Source organism: Pieris napi, chromosome 15 (assembly GCF_905475465.1).
Source record: "Pieris napi chromosome 15, ilPieNapi1.2, whole genome shotgun sequence".
Lineage (NCBI taxonomy): Eukaryota > Metazoa > Arthropoda > Insecta > Lepidoptera > Pieridae > Pieris > Pieris napi.
Window position 1 is genome coordinate 10,697,827 of NC_062248.1, and position 20,609 is coordinate 10,718,435.

The window sequence follows — 20,609 nt, forward strand, 5'->3', positions numbered from 1 at the left end:
ACCCACCTATATTCTTCAAAATATTTTCATAAATTTTGATGAGGGTGATCTAAAATATTTTAATTTAAATTGATTGACTCAGTGTTTCACTCGGATTGTGATGGACGCGTTTATTTTTGATTACCTTTTTGCTAATTAATTTTACATAATAATTACGCCCTAAATTTTATAATTTTCTAGTGAGTTTTATGTGCGTTTTGTGACTATTGTAAGGTATCAATCAGTCTAACCCCTCTTATTGTTCCTAAACTAATATATTTTCTCCATATCCTTACGACTGACTTTGTGCCTTTCGGCTTGGTAAGGATATATCGAAAATAGGTATGTACTCAAGACATATTATTTTAGTATTAAATTGTGTATCGACGGCCATCGATCCGTTCTTCGTGATATATATATGTATTATAAGTTTCCTTTTCGGAAATGTGTATTTGTGTGATTCTTAACCAAATTTAAGAAAACTTGGCCCGTTCCCTATGTTGGAATATATAATTTTTGCCAACTTAGCGAACAGCCCGATATAAAATCGATAATCTCCTTCATATATACGCGTACGGAATACAGCACACGATTTCAGAACCCGAAATAGATCAACATACTTAAATATAATTTAGGTGTAAAATTTAATTTTTTGAATAACAAGCAATGTTTTTAACATCCGGGACTCATACTTGGCTATCTCTGAATCTTACCCCAAGATCTCTCTTATCACAAATATTTAACCACATAAAAAGCATACCTTATGAACTTGGGGCTCAGAGAACGAGCGCGCACGTAAGTCGATCGCACGTTCGAGTACGCAACGCAGAACGTGCAAGGCGCCGTCGCATTGCAGAAGATTCGCGAGGAGACGGAACGGCGGTGTCAGCTTCGGTAGGGCCGGGGGCGGGCAACATTCTGGAAGGTCTGCAAGAAAGAGGATATTGGTAAACCGCTTGGTGCTTTAAAAGTAAAATTAAAATTGATAAGTTAAAGGAAAATGCAGTTTAATTAACAAGTTCAGTAGAAAAAACTAACGTAACAACGAACGCAAAATATTTTGTTTTTAAAAATTCCAGAATAATAGAAAAATTGCTTTTCCTGCCTATCAGACTCGTAATCGTGCTTTGTTTCATGTTCTTCACATCAACACTAACTAGGCAAAAAACTCAGTTTTGTATCGCGAAGCCCGGACGTACAACAACCAATATTTAAGCCTTGACTTGTTTAAGCTATCCATAGCGCAAAATCGCCTGCATGATGAGCATACCCCACATATACACGTTCACGTACTTACCCTCACTTATACACCACAATACATCCAAATTGGGTATCTCTTAGTTAAATATATTGAATAATTTTTATTGTTTGATACCTTTTGTAAATGTCTGAAATATTATGTATTCTGTTACATATCCCATTGCACTCTCTTTGCTCCACTCTGACTTAACACCATTATAAAAGGAAGACCGAACGAGAACAGATACCAACAGCTTTGATCGGATAATTCACACCGGACCGGTCAAATTCTCAATTAGTAATAAAGTCTATAATATAGATTATTTGTCATGCACCTCATATCGGGCCGATTAAAAAGTCATATTTAGTTAAGTTCAATAATTGTAAAAATTAAATTAAAATAAATTTGTTTTTTTTTGTTATTTACCGCTGGCCCTCACTTAATTATTCGATATTTGGCTATATTTTTACTGTAATTGTTTGTTATCTATATATATATATATATAAATGAAACCCGTTTTCCGTTGTCACGACATCATATGAAAACGGCTCGACCGATTTGTCTGATTTTTTTTTGTTGTTTTTGTAATTGTCAGGAGAAGGTTCTTATAAAAGAAAAAAAGAAAAACTTTGCGCGGAAAATTAGAAAATTCAAGAATACTTAACCACCATACAATTCGAACTTTTTGGTGTAACATGGCGTTTGACATAACACAACATTGACAGAATGCGTGCTGCAAATATCGTCAGAGGATGTAAGAAAAATGAATATCGTTCAAAATAAATGCTTCGATCGGAGTTATGATATTGATAATATAATAATATGTGAGCCAGAAAAACAAACAAAGAATGTTGTATAACATAAAGCATTAGAATAATAAACACTTTGTTTCTGAAATATTTTTTAATTCATTATACCAATTTGAAATCAATATTCATAGTTAAGACAGGACAACGTCTGTCGGGTCCGCTAGTTATATATAATTTTTGTTGTGTAAATAGAAACCTAAAATAAACCGTCTCTTCCACGGTAGTTTACGAAATTGAAGAATGGTTATCGATAACGTAAACAAATATTTAAATAAAACTTATGATAAGCATTAATGCAAGTAAAAATTGCCTCGTTATTATTATTACACCTTCATCAATTAATCCATACAACATTTGGTTAGTATACATTCCTTAATATTGGTATTAGTTGTGTTAGTACCTATAACTTTATTTTTTTTTAATTTTACGTAAGATTTCTTTTTCTTTAAAAAGAAAACTTACGTTTCTTTTACTGTAAAAAAGTAGTAACTAAATATCTTAAATCGCTTGATTACCAAAGCACAGAAAATCTATTACAACCCCTAATTTAATTTAATAAATGGAACGTTTTTCTCGCCCACACTAGTCTCAATTTAGCTCACTCACACACGCACACGCACTCACACTGATCCGTACACTCTCTCACACACACACACTCACAAATGCTTTAACTTTTTTCTATTTTTTTATTTTTATTTATTTTCTATATATATTTTTATAAATTATTTACGTTCGTTCGTTTTTAAAAACTTGTTAGCAATTCGCAATAATTTTTGCAACACTATGTTCAAGAGGGACTGGTGACTTGTAATAACAGGTTTTCCCAACCTTTTTCAAGCACCAGTCTCTCAGTATAATACATAGCTTTAAGCTTATTGTCAAGTTTATTATTAATTAAATTAAATTAAACTATAAGGTTCTTTACTCGTGGTCTTAGTTTTTGTATGTCTCCAATTTTTCCACGCTAGTTCTATAATGTCATATGTCCATCTTTTCTTTTGTCGTCCTATACATCTCTTTCTAGTACTGCTTCGTTATAAAGGTCAAATTGTCAAATTTTCTCCTCCAAAATAAAAAACAAGTTAAATTGTAAAATAATAACTAAACATTACTCACTCGCTGCCTTCCTTCTATTCCTCTGTTCTTCTTCACTTCTAGAAAGATCTTCTCTGGTGTAGTGGTAGAAGAACGCGTCATACTCGTCATAGAGATGCGGTTTGAGTTTATAAACGCCCCGATTGGTTCCACTGGATGGTTTGGTGAAGTCAGCCACCTCGTGGATCACGCCTTCGAGACCCGTCTCGTGCAGTTGGTCTTCGGGCAAGGATCTGTAAAACGTGATTATAATATAAAATCGAGGGGCCTCATAGCCTAGCGGTCTTATTAAGTGGCAGCTAGGTGAGGGGTACCGGGTTCGAGGGCAAGTTTTAATTTAATTTAAATTTGTTCTCGGCCTTTGGGAGGGTTGTGCGGTAGCGGGCGAGTGCCTAAACCGTACATGGAGGACACGGTCGAATTTCTAAAGACAAGCACGAAATATATAAAAAAATCCTATACTTGACGCTGGCTAATGCACAAATCGTGCCAGAGCCATAAAAAAAAAATAAAAAAAATCGTGAAATTTAATAATTATTTTAACAATTGCACATTACAAATACTATATACAGAAAATTGGTGTGGGTGGAATTTTGATGTTGTATTTTATGCAAAATAATAACCGAAGTGAAGTGATCATATTTAAATAATTATTTGTGGAAAATATAGTGGAATAAAGACACAAAGACGCAAAAAAAAATCAAGTTATAATCTGTTTGACAGGTATTGGACAATAGCATACAACTTATCAATTGTCATTTTTTTTTTTTTTTTTTTTTTAATTTATTTATTAGCCGGATACAAAGTCCATTGGCACTTTAAAAAAAGGTATAACAAAATATCTTACACAAATAACTATACTAACTTAACATAAAATACAATCAATATAAAACAATGGTGAGCTTTAAATTTTCTCAACTGTGTTTTTTATATAATAGAAAATAGCTTTGAATAGAACTGGACATTTAAGTAAATCTTGGACACGGCGGGGAATTTCTATTTGTGATGGTTGACATTGATGACTACCATTTGCAGTGACTGATGAGTCTAAAGCTGATCTTGTCGGGTTATTTGCTAAAGAATTTCCAAGTTTAGTCCGATTATTCTCATCAAAATCCATCAACTTCATAATATCCGTTACTAGTATTAATCGTTGAAATTTAAAGGTCGGGCAACTCAAGATGAGGTGGGATAAGTCGGCATCATTTCCTCCACAGTATGTACATCTGTTATTATTTATAATTTTAAAACGAAATAAATGGCTTGGAGTCTGACAGTGGCCAAACCTCAAACGATTAATAATGGTTATAAATTTACGTTCATTGGCTCCTTTGTATTTATCATACCAAGGTTTACATGGGAGTTCCTTTTGGATCTCTGCATACCAACTGCCTTTATGCTGTGAGGATAATTTCCAATAGCTTTCCCATAACTTGCGACTTCTTTCTTTTAAGTCGAAAAGAAAATCCGTAAAAGGAACTCTGCATGTAATACTATGATCCTCATCATAATTAGAATTGACAATACCATCTACAATATCATTTCCCTTGATACCCCTATGAGAGGGCACCCATTTAAATGTTACTGGAGTATCCAAAGATATCAATGCTTCTCTAATTTTATACAATAAATAATTATTTCTATAATGAGTATGACATTTATCTAAAGCCATTAACACACTTTTTGAATCTGAAATTATTAGGAACTCCATGTAGTTATCGTTATTTTGTAAACTTTGTAAGTACAATACAACTTGATAGATAGCATAAGCTTCAGCCGTAAATATGCTGCAAGTATTACTTAACATAAAACATTTTGTGGTTTTAGCCTGAGGATCATAGTAACCCGATTTCACTGCAGATGAAGATTTAGACCCATCAGTGTAGACTTTGTAACTGTTAGTCTTGGTACAGCAATAATCCAGAAAGTCTATATTATCTACTACACTGGACATATCTATATTTAATTTACACATAAGAGCTTTATATTTACAGAGATATACAGGCCATAGTTCAGATTTGTACATATTATCAGATAAATCAGTCATAAAGCTCATAATTCCCAATAATTCAGGGATCTGGTTATTGAGAACATTAGTCGCTGTTATACTTGAAGGCAAATCTGGTGTATTAGTGATAGTTATAGAATAAGAAAGTTTTGGAAGAAGAACATCATTCTGAGAAGTTATCACTTTGAGGCAAAATTTTTCAGCAATTAATACTCGCCGAATACATAGTGGTTCTACACATGACTCAACCTCCATAGAATTGATAGGAGTGGTACGCATTGCACCAGTAACAATTCTAAGAGCAATATTTTGGATAACATCAAGCTTTTTTAATAATACAGGACTAATATTCATATATGCCAGACAACTATAATCAAAATGACTACGTACTAAGCTTTTGTATAATAAACAAAGAATTTTTGGATCAGAACCCCAAAAAGTTCCTGCTAAGGACCGCAAAATATTGATACCTTTCAAAGCTCTACTACAAATATAGTCAATGTGTTTGGTAAACTTTAATTTAGTGTCAAAAATTACACCAAGAAACTTTTTTTCGCTATTTTGAGGGATTAAATTATTGTTATACTTAACATTTACATTAGTATCAATACCATAAGCTAAAACTGAACTTTTACTACTATTTATATTTAATTTAAGTAACTCAGTATAATAGTAGTTAAGTTGACATAAAGCTGAATTAACTTTTGCTTGAGTAACCTGTAAATTACTGCCTACACTATATATTAAGATGTCATCAGCAAATTGTAATATTTTTACAGATTCAGTCACATATGTATATATTTGTGAAGTATAAAGGTTATACAGGATTGGAGATAAAGAAGACCCTTGCATCAACCCCTTGAATGCTAATTTTGGACCATGAAAAATATTATTGTATTTAATGTATAAAGAACGACCATAATACATATGGAAAATCCATTTTAAAAGCTTTCCTGGGAAGCCCAAAGAATATAGCACCTTAATTAATTGGTGAAGATCTACATTATCATATGCCCCCTGAACATCAAGGAAAACACAAATTGCAGTAGAACCTGATAACAAACACTTCTTCATATCAGACAGGTAAGCTATAAAACTTTCTGCTGCACTTTTGCCTTTTCTGAATCCAAACTGACAAGAAGGAATAAGTTTCTGGTTTTCAACAAAATAGTCCAGTCTAATCTTAATCATTTGCTCAAACAATTTCCCTACACAAGATGTAAGAGAAATGGGTCTGTACGAATTAAAATGATCATTGGGTTTGTCAGGTTTTAACACTGGTATGACACATTGCAACCTCCAGGATTCTGGAATCAATTGCTGAGACCAAAGCGAATTTAAAATATTAAGTAGAATATGTTTTACAGAAACATGTAGATTTTGAAGCATAATATAAGGAATATCGTCAAGACCAGGAGTTGTATTCTTTCTTGAAGACAAAGCCATGTCAAGTTCTTCAAAACAAAAAGAGTTAAGTAGAAACTTGCTCCACTGACTTCCATCATTAAATTCGAATAAACCAGAAATATTATCGTTGTTATTACTAGGTTGCCCTAACTTCTCTAAAAAACTTGTTATCCACTCATCATTTTTGGACACATTTCTATTAATGTTAATTCTCTTAAATCTTCTAATAAAATTCCACACTCTGGATACTGGAGTGAATCTATTAAAAGACGAACAAAGACTTTTCCAACTGTCTTTCTTAGCCATTTTTATAATAATTTTTTTCCTCGAATCTATTTTCTTATATTCTATATAATTGTCCATTGTCATATTACGTCTATAATTAGCTAACGCTTCTCTTGATTTGGTTACAGCCTCGGCACAAGTATCATTCCACCAAGGAGCTGGAGGAGCAGACTTTTTACTAGAAGATTTATGCTTTAACAATGGAACACAGTTTTCTTTTAAACTAAGTAGTAATTTAGAAAATTCATCATATTGAACTAAAGGATCAATTGTTGAAGGAGAAAATTTATCAAATATATCTTTGGATTTATCATTGTACATATTCCAGTTTGTTTTATTATATAAATACTTATGTATAGACTCTTGAACTGTATATTTTTGAGTTGAGGTAATGATGTTAACAAAAGTAGGTAAATGATAGCTCCCTAAAGAGTCATCACCGACATACCACTCACAAAGTGGTGCAATATCAGGGCTAACACAAGTAACATCAATGGCTGATGCATTATTACCAGGTCTAGAAATAGTAGTAGGGTCACCAGAATTTAAAATACATAAATCAGCATCATCAAATATATCAAATAATTCACGACCTCTTGAATTGGTAGTATCACAACCAAAAGCTATATTATGAGCATTAAAATCACCAGATACAAGACAAGGCTTGGGTAATTGCAAAATAATCTTTCTCAAATTAATCAAACTAATTGAGCTATTATTTGGTGGACAGTAGACACAGAGCACTGAGACAGGACCACATCCTGTTATTATAGAAATAGCTATAAATTGAATATTTTGATAGAAAGTAGTTTTTAAGACCTTAAATTTAATATCATTTTTTATTAAAATACCTACACCTCCATGCTTATTTTTAGCATTTTTTCCAACAAATATATAACCAGGCATATAAAAAGGCAGACCAGAATCTTTTAACCAAGTTTCATTTAGCAAGCACACATCTATTTTATTATCATATAATAAAGATTTAAGAAGAGGTTTTTTATTATTGATACTCTGTATGTTATGTTGCATTAATCGTAAATAATCCATTATTTTGTTAAGTTTTGTATTAATATATCCTTAATGTGTGCAGTTGTGTTTGCTGTATTAGAATTGCCTAACATAACTAAAGTTTTGATAATTTTACCCAAGAACTGATCATCTTTAATGAGGTGATCATAGGAACCACTATTAGGAGGAGTAGACTGGACTGAAATTGAACTATCTGATGAATTTTGTGATAACTTTTTTTTCTTAGGTTGGACAGTAGGTGAAGCTAATTTATTGTGAGCCAACTTTACAACTGATTTATCACTAGGTAACTGAGGAAAATCACTAGACAATAATACAGTTGAATACATTTTAGATGAATAATTATTTTCATGTTTTTTAATCTGAGCTGCTTTTTGAGGACAAAACCTGGATACTGCCAAGTGGTCTCCTCCACAGTTAACACACTTTAAAAATTCAGCTGAGCATTCCTTATAGGAATGATCACCTGAACACTTTGAACAAACCTGATTGTTTCTACATACTTTGGCACTGTGTCTAAATTTCATGCATTTAAAACATTGCATGAGAGGAGGAATATAAGTGAAAACTTTGTAACGCCAGTTGTCTAAATAAACATACTGAGGGAGAACAGTACCTACAAAGGTAACGCTTATAGTAGTAAGGGGTTCCAGACCATCACAAGTTCTTTTCATAAAACGTCTAACACCAACAATTTCAGAGTCAGCCATTAATTTGTGGTATAAATCCGCGTTACTGCATTCTTTAGGGATAAAACGAATTTTACCCACTCGCTCCACCGAAGAGGCTGGTACAAAAGCTTTCATATTATTGTCACGTAAGCTAACGTGACTCAGAAAATCATTAGCAGCTGCAGCTTGTTTGAAAACCAGCATAATTTTGGCCGCATTAACTCGACGACATTCCTTAATGCCCTTCACGTTTTTGAAAATTTTTGATAAATGCAAAGGATTTTTATTACCTATCTTATCTTCCAGTTTAATTCCCTGTACGTAAACGGGGAACTCTTCTATGTTACTATTATCCGGGTAGGATCGCTTATAATCGGGTTTAGAGTAAGGCTTATACTTATCGACATCGTTCAATTTTAAAGAGTTATCTAATCGCCTCTTTTTCGAGTCTACGGGTGACTTTGTAGACCCGTCTTCATCACCATCACTCTCTGAAGACATTATTCTCCTCCAAAAGCACTCTGTCTTGAAAAAGACAATTTAATTTAAAATAAAACAAAATTTTATTTGAAAAGCGCGGCTCTCCTTTTCCCGCCAAAAAGGAAGTCCCTATCAATTGTCACACGACTTTCGATTGCCACTGTCATTTCGGTGCTGCCAGAGACTAGAAAAAAAAGGAAAAATCTACAAAGAAGAAACGTTCCGTTAAACGCAATTTACATTGAATTCGTATTAAGAAAAATAATCTGTTAACAACAATGGAAGACCATTTCAGATATTGTCTGAGAAAATGAGAATGGAAATCAAGGAACAGAATAACAGACTGAAACAATCGTTAACAAACAAAATAATAAATAGAATACATGAGAAGTTAATCTTAGCAGAAAACTTAAAATTAATTTTCAGATGTTATATGAGAAAATGAGTAACTAAATAAGTTGGAAACTTAGAAAAAGAAATCGCACATTTAAGGGAAATAAAGGAAAATAATTTAATAATTTTTGACTTGAAAGAGGAAGAACGTAGTACTACCGAGTTTCTGCAGAATGTCTAATGGCAACAGTCGAAAACTCAGAGATAAATAAAATATATAGTATCGGAAAACCGGAAAAAACGGGAAGAAAAACCAAGGCCGATTTTAATATCCTTCGTTAATAGTTGGAAGACGCATGAAATCTTAAAAAATAAGAAAAAATTCAAGCAATTACTTATATCTGAAGACTTTTCCAAAGAAATGTTAAAAAAAGGAAATTATTGAAACCAAAAATAATAGAAGAACTAAAGAAAGGTAAGATTGCATATTTAAAATATGATCAACTTATTGTCAAGGAAAACGGTTCTACGACAGACAAAAGGAAGATAGAATAATGGGCTTCTCCACAAACTGAGGCTCAACAGGCACTACTATCGTCAAAAACTAATAGAACAAATGCTTTTGACATGAAGAGGGCCAGATCTAATTCTCTTTCTATGCCTACTTCCTCTGATAAAAGACCATAGCAACTAAATGTTGGTAAGCAGAGAAATCAACTCAACCAGCAAAACAAACTCTTCAGACAAAACCAACCAACCAAAACCTGACAATTCCTAAATGACCACATTGTATCTTACTTGTTAAGCTCCGAATGCGGCATGGACTTGACGCAGAGCATCTGGATGATCTCCTTCTTGGTTCGATCTTCAGACGTCACCTCTCCAACTCCAGGAACGTATCGCGATCCAACGACTGAAAATAATTACATTTACATTTAATAATACGGTAATAAATGCTAGAAGTAACACGTACACGCACGATTTTTTTTAAATCTTAAAATTGCATCAAAATCAATTTAAACTTCCCTTTCCACTGCCGTGCCCATATCGGTCACTTGTGCCTGACCAAGTAACTCAACATGGATAACTCATAACTAATCTTACATTTTTAAGTGGGTTGGAAATTACTAGAGATTTATTTGGTTAAAGGCCGGCAACGCACTCGCGAGTCCTCTGACATTGAGTGTCCATGGGCGGTGGATTCACTTAACATCAGATGAGCCTCCTGCCCGTTTGCTCCCTGTTTTATATAAAGAAAAATCTGCTTAAATAGAGGGAAAGAATGCCAGACTTCGGCAACCATAAACTTACTAGTGATTAGCAGAGCCAAGAACTCTTCTACCATACTGATAGTGTGTCGTAAGGTGTCATCTTCTATTGGTTTCTGTTCGAAGTCGGCCTCAGCCCATTCCAGAAGGTTAAACTTATTCAGGACGTGTATTATGAACTCATTGCTTTCAATAAGAGATGCACCGATCTGCAAAAAATTTAATGAAATATAAAAATATATAATATTTCAACATTTTGAACTTTTTTTATTATTGTCTGTCTGTATTGTTGGTTTCACTGTTTATATGTTTTAATTGCTTTGCTTTCTTCCATTAGTTCTGTCTATACTCTGATTTTTAATTCCGTATAATTCTGACAGCTATCATATTTTGACATGTCAGAGATTGCAAACCTTTTTAGCCGGGCACATTTTTCAATTTCAATACGAGTTGATCTGAGTATATACATACATTTTATTGTTAGTTAATGTATCCATTTTATTAAGTGCGGTGCTCCACATTAAAAGTGGTTTTACGGCGAGTGGTAATTACGTCTCTTTTCATCATAAACAGTAAAAGACGCACAAGTAAAGATAACATTTTTTTTTAAAGGTTTACTGGTATTAGTAGGCAGTGATGCCAGCTAAAGAATAAAATGAAGTAATTAAAGTTAATTCGATAAATTGTTCGTGATTTTAAAATATTTGTTATTTTTGTATTAGATCACTTCAGTAAGTAAATATTTAGATATAAACATAAAAAATACGTAGCATTATATTTTGTATTGCCCTCAAATGGGTCAAATTTGTCCCTTTTTCGGTGAAGAACTTTTTTAGTAGCAACACTCATGAAATGTCAGAACTCTACGGAATGAAAAATCGGACTATACCTTAAGTTATGTCTTATGTAATTTTGCATTTCTTTGGCTCACATTATTTATTTATTTTGTTCTCACAGTCGTTACCTGTAAGACGTCGGTCAAAAACGATAAGGCCGCCAACACAAGTTGCCCTCATTTCTATTTAATTATTTAAATTGTACTGTATTTCAGTTTACTAAGGGAGCGTTCAAGTATTACGTAACGAATTTTGGGAGGGGGGGGGGTCTATTTGTAAAACGTTACGATGCGGGGCGGGGATTGAATTACGCGTTATTGTTAGTATTATTCTCGGCTTTCCAGTACTTTACACCACATAATGGTAACTTTTAGGTATTTAAAGAGTCACTGGGTGGTCACGAAACGTTTTACTATTGGGTACAGAAAAACGTTACGGCGCGTTACATGGGGGGGGGGGTAAGGTTTTTAAATAATCTCCAAAAATCTGTTTTTTTTAAGAAGACAAAGAGCTCGGTTAAAATGTATTAAATTATCAAATTTTTAACCTGCAGCATAACGATATCCCTGTCCAACATCTCAGTCCGGCATTTCACGTTGTGATAGAAGAACAATTGGTTGAGCAAAGTGAATCCATTTCGCCTCCACATCCCCGCGTGGACCTGTCCAATCATTGCCGCCGTGCGAAGGACGGGCTCTGAAATAACATTGTTACTCTTAGTATGTTGTAGTAACGCCAGAGGCCTTAGTCAAGATGCCTTAACAGTAGTGTAGGTAGAAAGTCAAAAACTAAATATGTATGGAAATGACAGTTCGTGTCGAAAAGTTTTCATACAAATTTAGTTTTTGACTTTCTATATACACTACTGTTAAGGCATCTTGACTAAGGCCCCACGGCCAATTACAGCCATAGCACACACGCATTACATACTTGAGACGAACCGAATGGGAAAAGGAAAAACAAAAAAATATTTTTATATATCTCTCATTATACCTTTTATTGAATTTTCTCTCTTTGATTATTGTTATTTTGTGGGTTTATACGTGTATGTGTGTGTATGTGTGTGGTGTGTGTGTGTGTGTGGTGTGTGTGTGTGTGTGGTGTGTGTGTGTGGTGTGTGTATGTGTGTGTGGTGTGTGTGTGTGGTGTGTGTGTGGTGTGTGTATGTGTGTGGTTTTTTGTTTTGTAATAAATTATATGTCTATGTCAATATGTCTAATGTATCTGTGTACATTTCTTAGAAAATATTTAAAAAATCGAATCTGAAGTCCTGAACCATACTTTAAAAGATGTATTGTCTAGAAACATATTTATTGACATGGAATAAGTATATTTATTATCTCTTATATGTATAAAATTCTCGTGTCACATAATTAAAAATAAAAAAATCAGTGGCGCAACAACCTCTTTAGGTCTTGGTCTCAGATTTCTGCATCTGTTTCATGATCATTTGTCAATATAATAGGCAAGTAGGTGATCCCCTACTACCTGACACACGCCGTCGACTTTTTGGGTCTAAGACATGTCGGTTTCCTCACGATGTTTTCCTTCACCGTTCGAGCAAATGTTAAATGCGCACATAGAAATAAAGTCCATTGGTGCATAGACGGGGATCGAACCTTCGACCTCAGGCATGAGAGTCGCATGCTGAATCCTAGGCCAACACTGCTCATTACAGTAAAATATTGGTATGTTATTTAAAGCTGGCGGTTACACTTTGTGCTTGTGTAGTGTCTGTGAATAAGCGCGAGGCGTGATGTCAAACTGAAATACAATCACAAATACATCATGAAAAGACTGTCCGTCTCTCTCGCGCTCGATCAAGCTTATGAGTATAAAAGTGACAGTTATTGTTGTGCTTTTGCTACTGTTTATGTTGATCTTTACTGTTTGATATTATTATTGTTTTATACATGTTGATCTTTTTTCAAACATTACCAGGGCAATCTCGTGAAATGGTGCGCAATGTTTTTAATTATTTTAAGCATCTTAATAAAAGCAGTTTAATGAAAAAATGTTATTTTTAATTTGACATCAGATGCGACTAGGGTTTCTAAGAGGAGTATTGAAAGAATTGTTAGTGAAGTAAAAGTGTAGTGTGTTGAGCTAGATGGAGCTTATGTCGAAAAATTAAAATTATTTACACAAACTACTCTTTTCCGTTCTTGGTTGGGCTTAGAACTTTTGGATCCACCTTCGTATGCACATAATATTTATATGAATTTGACACATTTTTATTTATTTACAACTTACCCAACCTTACTAAAACCTGAGTAGAGTAAAATATATAGCTTGGCAAAAAAGTCACATTTTTAAACATACTGTATAGTGAAATTGCATTAGTGTGAGTACTGTGAACGCGCCAGCGTTCGATAACCGATCTATAAGTAAATTTAGCGTAATAATATTTTTGTTATAAATTTATTTTTAATATTTTTTTTTTGTGTGATTACTAACAATATTATAACAAAATTTCTTACCAATAAGTTCTTCAGGCGTCGGCTTAGGTTTGTCGGCCTTCTCAAACTCGCGACTGTGGTAAGACAGGCCGTGTTTGTGCAACTGCAAGTGCAGCCCAGCGATAAATCGGGACAGAGGCCGGTGGACCGACACCGGCTCCTTTGACACGTCGTATGGTATCACGAAGGCGCTCTGGGTGCCAAGTTCTGGATTTGTAAGAACATTAATTTCAATAACATTATATATACAGTCACTATTCAAGCCTCGACTTATTTAAGTTCTAGCTATGCTCAAAAGTAGTATTAGAGCTGATTTACACAGGGTCAGTAACTGACTACAAATTCGAGGCAAGTCAGTGCTGACCCGAAAAAAACCCTGTGTAAACTGATTTGAAGTCAGTACAGTGGCTTAAAGTCAGCGCTGACTTGAATATTCGGACACGAATATTTTAAAGTCAGTTGGCGCCCCCCGCCACCCGCGCACCCCACACCAGCCAAATAAACCCCGTGTAAACTGTAAACAGACAAGTCAGAGCGTGGTTAGTCACTGCCGCTGCGTTGTAGAGTGACCACGTTTTTTTCGCTGGCGATAAAAATGAAGCTTAGCGAAGACGAAACCTTAAAATTGGTGCAATTATATGGCGAAAACGAGTGCCTTTGGGATATTAAATCCCTAAATTACCGCAATAAAGAAATGCGGTCAACAGCGTTGCAAAATATGGCTCAACAAATGCAAATCGAAGGGCTCACTTCTACTGAAGTAAAAAATAAAATTAAAGCCATAAGGGCTACATATTATTTAGAGATCGACAAGATACAAAAATCCACCAGATCTGGCGCTAGTGGGAACGTATATGTCCCAAAAGTCAAGTGGTTTCAAGAACTGGACGGCTTTATAAAAAATGCTATTGTAAATAAATAAATAAATTTTTCAACAAATAATTAAATCGTCGTTTCAGTTGTTTTCGCGAATTCATTTTTCCCACTGACTTCACAAACGTGTGCTCATCGTGAGAAACGCACCACTACTACTTACTTCATGTAAACAGTTAAAGTCAGTCGCGGCGTCGACATTGGCGCTGCGACTGACTTGTCTACTGACCCTGTGTAAATCAGCCATTATGAATATTCGTAGCGCTAAATCCTTTGCATCATAAGCACACCCCACATACACCCTCACTTTCACACCATCACACAACACAGCCGAATTATGTATTATCTAGTTAAATGTAAAAAAATTTATAATTTTTTTTCTTTTGTAAATTCTTGAACCTTTTTTATTCCATCTTTGGATGAATCTTTAGCATAATTGTTTTTTGTTAAATATATATATAGTTTATGTTAGCTGTACGAAATAAATAATGACATTAAATTTATTGAATACTGTTGACGATTTAAAAACAGGCTGGAGGCCCATCTGATGTTAATTGATACCGCCGCCCATGGACACTCTCAATGCCAGAGGGCTCGCGAGTGCGTTGCCGGCCTTTTAAGAATTGGTACGCTCTTTTCTTAAAGGACCCTAAGTCGAATTGGTTCGGAAATACTTCAGTTGGCAGCTGTTTGTAGAAATAGTGCGAGTAACGGTTTAAAAAACATTAAGAGTGTGATTCAAAGTAGAAACTTATCTCCAAGTATGAGTTCCGTTGGTTAAAAACGTGTTGCATTATTACCTAACTCTTAGTATCCTAATACTATTATATCATAGTATAAAATGTTGGTATGTTTTTGTTAATTCCTCTGTCAATCAAAGTAAGCAGTTTTATCATCGGACGTCCAGGCAGAATACGAAATTCCACCCGTATCACCTCGACGTTCCATAACTGAGCGTTTCTTAAGGCAGTTTTTGCCCACTGAAGTATTTCCGCACCCAATCCACTGAGTCCACCCAGTTCTTAAAAGGCCGGTAACGCACTTGGGCCATCACTTAACATCACATGAGCCTCCTTTCAGTTTTCCTCCTGTTACATTTAAAAATAAGGTTCCAAAATTTTAATTAAAAATACCTCTGAGCTGCAATTCAGGGTTATGACAGGTGTCTGCGTGTCTCCTTAACGCCATGCGGTATGCGTTAGCGCAAACTGCACGTTCCGCAGCGCACCAATCCAGCGCGAGCGTAACACTGTGCGCTAACTTGACGTGCAAATTAAAAGCCGATTCCCATTCTGGCTCGTACTCCATATGTTGGCCCACCTGGATAATATCGCCATATTAAAAACTATTTAATTATTTGTCCTCAATCCCAAAATAACTTTATTCATATAAGTAAGTACACTTATGAACGTCAACAGAAAAGATGTTCGCTGGTCGTGTCCACATGTTATAGGGACGGCACCGCTTTTAATATTTATGTATGTATGTCAATTTTTATCATGTGTTTGTCCTAATTTTGTGGTCCAAATAAAAAATAAAAAATAAAAAAAATGTTCATTGATACTAAATGTATATTACCAGTTCGCTAGTCAAGGAGCGGGCAAGAAGAACTGGCAAGAAACTCGCCAAGTTATGAGTCATACAAATTATTTGAACGGGAACAAATCAATCCCAAGAATAAGGATCATTTAAATAAATGTCAAATTTATAAGAAGCCCGGAAAATCTGTTATACGCTCAGAACAAGTCGAGATAATGGCATCAAGATTAAACTGATTTGATTTTCATTTTAAATTAGACTGCGGACATATTAGGGAAAATAGAATACGAGAAGATTCCACTCTCTCAGATAAATATATCACGGTGGGGCAAACGATACATAGGCCCAACAAAGAAAGTTTTAAGCAAGAGATTTCTGACGAGATTCACCTGCGAATATATCATCTAAATAAGTTCATCAATAAAAGAAACACACCAGTTAGAAGAAGTTACCTGTCTCATAACAGAGTCCATATCCTGCATCATTACCAGGAGATTCAGCATCAAGGATAGTCCGTGCAAGAATCCCTTGCGAAGGTCGTCGTCGAATGTGGTCGGAATAGAGCCAAGAAGATACTTCACGTCGTACAGAATGAATTGTGCGCGTTTGAACGCCATCGAATGATGGTTACGGTCAAATTCGAGGCGACCCTGAAAGTATTTAAATAAATAAAAAAAATACGAAAATTCTACACGTTATCTTGTTTTTGTCGCTTAAAATATTTATTTATTAACAATTCGTTGTATGTATACAGACATATAGTACAATTAAATAAAAAGGAGGACAACTGGCGGCCATATCGCTTTCGTGCGATCTCTTTCACTGAGACAAAAAATAATGATATTATGATTATGAATACATAAGACATAGTTTTTACAAAACTGATTTTGATTTATTTTTAAAAAGTCAAAATAACGAAACATATACCAACACTTACACAGAACATGGATCTGTATCAATGACTAAATTCTGGCTAATGAAAGAAGATAACGAAAAAGCGCGGCAAATCAAAAAAAAAATTAGTATGGTATCCCTAAAAGTTTGATATATTTTGTGGTGTAAACTTACTTGATACTTGATTTTATTATATTATTTTTTACATTGATAGTAACGTATTTAGTCTTTTACTATTGATACTTAACTAGCATTACATGGAAAACTAAAACTATATTTATTATAAAACACAACTTTATTCGCAATAATCAAAATCAGAATCCAAGAAATCAATAAAACAAAGTACAGGCTATTATACCTGTTAAATATTCGGAAAAATATATAATAGAAATAAAAATGAGTAATTGCATGAAGTATCAAGACCATACTAACCTAAGAAATTCAATGACATTCTGTGTTGCCATCCGAAAGTTTTCAAATAATTTAAAGGGAAACATTACAATTATAAAAGAAATAATACAATAAATATAAACTTTATTAAGAATTACAAATATGCAATTTAATATTATATATCTTCTTTGCAAGTGTTATTGGTGACGGAACAACAATGGCTGCATCTTACCTCAGGAGTACAGCGTCGATTGCATTCGCTGACAAACGTATTCATGACCACATACAGCGCGTCATGCTTTCCAATGAGAAGATGCGCAAACGTCGGCGTCGTGTACAATTGCACTGACAGCGACGAGATCGAGAACGAGTGATCGTGGTCGTCTCGGATGAAATCTTTGAGAATCGTACCTGAAAAAGAATATCAAAAATAATTAAATAAATCAGTGGCGCTACAACCTTTTTAGGTCTGGGTTGGATTATCGTGTCTGTTTAAAGATCATTTGTCAAGTACGTGATCAGCCTCCTTTACTTATGCACGCCATCGAGTTTTTTGGGTCTAAGGCAAGCCGGTTTTGTCACGTTTTCACCGTACGATCGAGTGTTTAATGCGCACATAGAAAGAAAGTACATTGGTGCACAGCGGGGGATCAAACCCACGATGAGATGGAAATCGCACACTGCTCAAAATTTAAATTTACTTCGCAAATCAAGAAGATTAAAAGAACTGTCAATAAACTCTCCGCAACTCATTTTATTGGTTATATTTTGGACGAAGGATCATGTAGTATCGCATGTCTTTGATATAGCGCTTATATCCCTGATTCAACAAATAGTTGTATGTAATATGTAAAATTGATGATGTATGGCAATCGTTAATCTGAACGAATAATCACAGCTTTTAAAATCTTGTATTACCGTTGTACGAGCTAAGGCCGTCCATTTTGCTCACTCCTTTCTAAGTTTTTTAAGCTTGGTGATTACCTAAATCGTTGGAGTTACGCTCCAAGAGTATATATCTAGAAGCAATTACTCTCTTCAGCATTTTTTAAGCATTTCATAGCATATTATTTAGCATATACGCGAGTGAAAGTAATATCCTCTATTAAAGAATCCCGTTGATACAGGAAGCGCAATAACGTGGGAATGCCTTAGCGAGCATTACGTCACGCAATTATTGGAGATTGACCCCCCCCATGTAACGCGCCGTAACGTTTTTCTGTACCCAATAGTAAAACGTTTCGTGACCTCCCAGTGATTCTTTATACTTAAAACTTACCATTATGTGGTGTAAAGTACTGGAAATTCGAAAATAATATTAACAGTAACGCGTAATTCAATCCCCGCCCCGCATCGTAACGTTTTACAAAAGGAACCCCCCCACCTCAAAATTCGTTACGTAATACTTAAACGATCCATTATCTAAAGTTTTACTAATGAGCTACAGGAGTTATTACGAGTGCACTATATTGCATAACCCGGAACGATGCACTGTCTCATATACTGCGCATAGTTTTGGAGGAAAAACATATTGTATTTTTGTTTAGCAGTCTTAATAAAATACAAAACCAACATATGAAGTAACTCACAAAACTTCGTTGTTTATATATTAAATTTAACTGAATCTACTCACCATAGTTCTTCGTGAACAAAATAGCCATGGTCCTCTTAGTAGAATAGTCCATCAAAGTAGTGGCGATGAGTAATCTATGCCACGCAGTCCTTGCAGCTTTCCACATATGGCAATCATTCTGCATCACACCGGCCGCCACGCCCCCTGACATGTTGGACAAGGATAGACCGCTGCTCAATCCTTCTTCTTCACCTAAGGCCACCTGGCTGAGCACCAGACGAAGGCTGGGCTCTTGGCTCACGAAGTTCTGTAGCCTGTGTTGAGGTGGATAATAAAATTTTAGTACTAAGTAGGAAATAAACTTTGCTATAGGCGCCAGTGATCGAATTTGTACGGTCACGTGACACGGTTCAGCTTATGTCCTTCCCAAATCTGTGGCGCTACAACCATTTTAGGTCTTGACCTCAGATTTCTGAATCTGTTTCATGATCATTTTTAAATCGAATACGCAAGTAGGTGATCAGCCTCCAGTGCTTAACACACGCCGTCGACTTTTTGGGGTCTGAAACATGTCGGTTTCCTCACGATGTTTTCCTTCCACGTTCGAGCAAATATTAAATGCGCTCATAGAAAGAACGTCCATTGGTGCACAGCCGGGGATCGAACCTACGACCTCAGGTATGAGAGTCGCACGCTGAAGCCACTAGGCCAACACGGCTTCACTTTTTTTTGAATCCAAATCTGCCCTATGCTATACAGAAATTACACGGTTTTTCAGCTTAGTTTGCTTATGATTTGAGACTTTTTGACGAGTTAAGATGTAGTCATCTCGAACGTTCAGTGTAAATTTACTATAATTTTACTACATTAATTTAGCATTAATTTAAGCTGATATTTTCATAAAAGTCTCAATGGGGTAGACCCCATTTCAGCGACTGTTCATTAATCCGTTATTTTTAGTTCCAAACAATTCGTACGGGTTCTAAGTTTCATAGAAAATACTAGCGACCCGCCCTGGCTTCGCACGGGTGCAATGCTGAAACTAAATACACGACAGAAAAACTATGAACGTCGTCTGTAAGCGGAAACAATGTAATTATTTACGACATCACATTAGAAACAAACACTCTATCTATTAAAAAAAACCGCATCAAATTCCGTTGCGTAGTTTAAAAGATTTAAGCATACATAGGGACAGAGAAAGCGTTCTTATACTATGTAGTGATTAATTTCATATTGTTATACGTACCAGTTAAGCAGCTTCATGGCGAAGGTCTGGTGCGCGATGACGTGCGCGTGCATAACGAGCACGCGTAGTTCGGGCCCGTGGCGTGACGTGAACCTTTCGAACATGGCGAGCCCGCTAAGTAAATATGCCCGCACTCAACAGCGGTATCGTTTGACAAGTGCTTAGGTATTTAAATTAATTTCAATTTGG

General features: G+C 35.0%; 2 protein-coding genes across 3 annotated transcripts in view; both read right to left on the reverse strand.

Moving 5' to 3' along the window:
* Positions 1-20,609, reverse strand: part of LOC125056776 (E3 ubiquitin-protein ligase UBR1) — a 54,104-nt gene that overhangs the window by 10,751 nt on the left and 22,744 nt on the right. Inside the window, exons 9-19 of one of the 2 annotated variants that reach the window (XM_047660063.1) lie at positions 20,421-20,513; positions 19,232-19,485; positions 17,831-18,009; positions 16,767-16,964; positions 15,909-16,095; positions 13,924-14,109; positions 11,991-12,139; positions 10,651-10,816; positions 10,138-10,252; positions 3,145-3,356; positions 740-906 (exon numbers count right to left, since the gene is read on the reverse strand). In XM_047660063.1, coding sequence (XP_047516019.1) covers positions 740-906; positions 3,145-3,356; positions 10,138-10,252; positions 10,651-10,816; positions 11,991-12,139; positions 13,924-14,109; positions 15,909-16,095; positions 16,767-16,964; positions 17,831-18,009; positions 19,232-19,485; positions 20,421-20,513 — 1,906 coding nt within the window. Of the gene's footprint in view, positions 1-739; positions 907-3,144; positions 3,357-10,137; positions 10,253-10,650; positions 10,817-11,990; positions 12,140-13,923; positions 14,110-15,908; positions 16,096-16,766; positions 16,965-17,830; positions 18,010-19,231; positions 19,486-20,420; positions 20,535-20,609 lie in introns of both variants that reach the window. The other variant, XM_047660062.1, reaches the window with a different exon arrangement.
* Positions 6,086-9,130, reverse strand: LOC125056777. The gene has a single exon (XM_047660064.1). The coding sequence runs from the start codon at positions 9,025-9,027 to the stop codon at positions 7,873-7,875; it is 1,155 nt and encodes a 384-aa protein (XP_047516020.1). The 5' UTR covers positions 9,028-9,130; the 3' UTR covers positions 6,086-7,872.

Excerpts from the sequence above, each read along its gene's own strand:
- LOC125056777 (XM_047660064.1), bottom strand. The coding sequence starts at position 9,027 with ATGTCTTCAGAGAGTGATGGTGATGAAGACGGGTCTACAAAGTCACCC.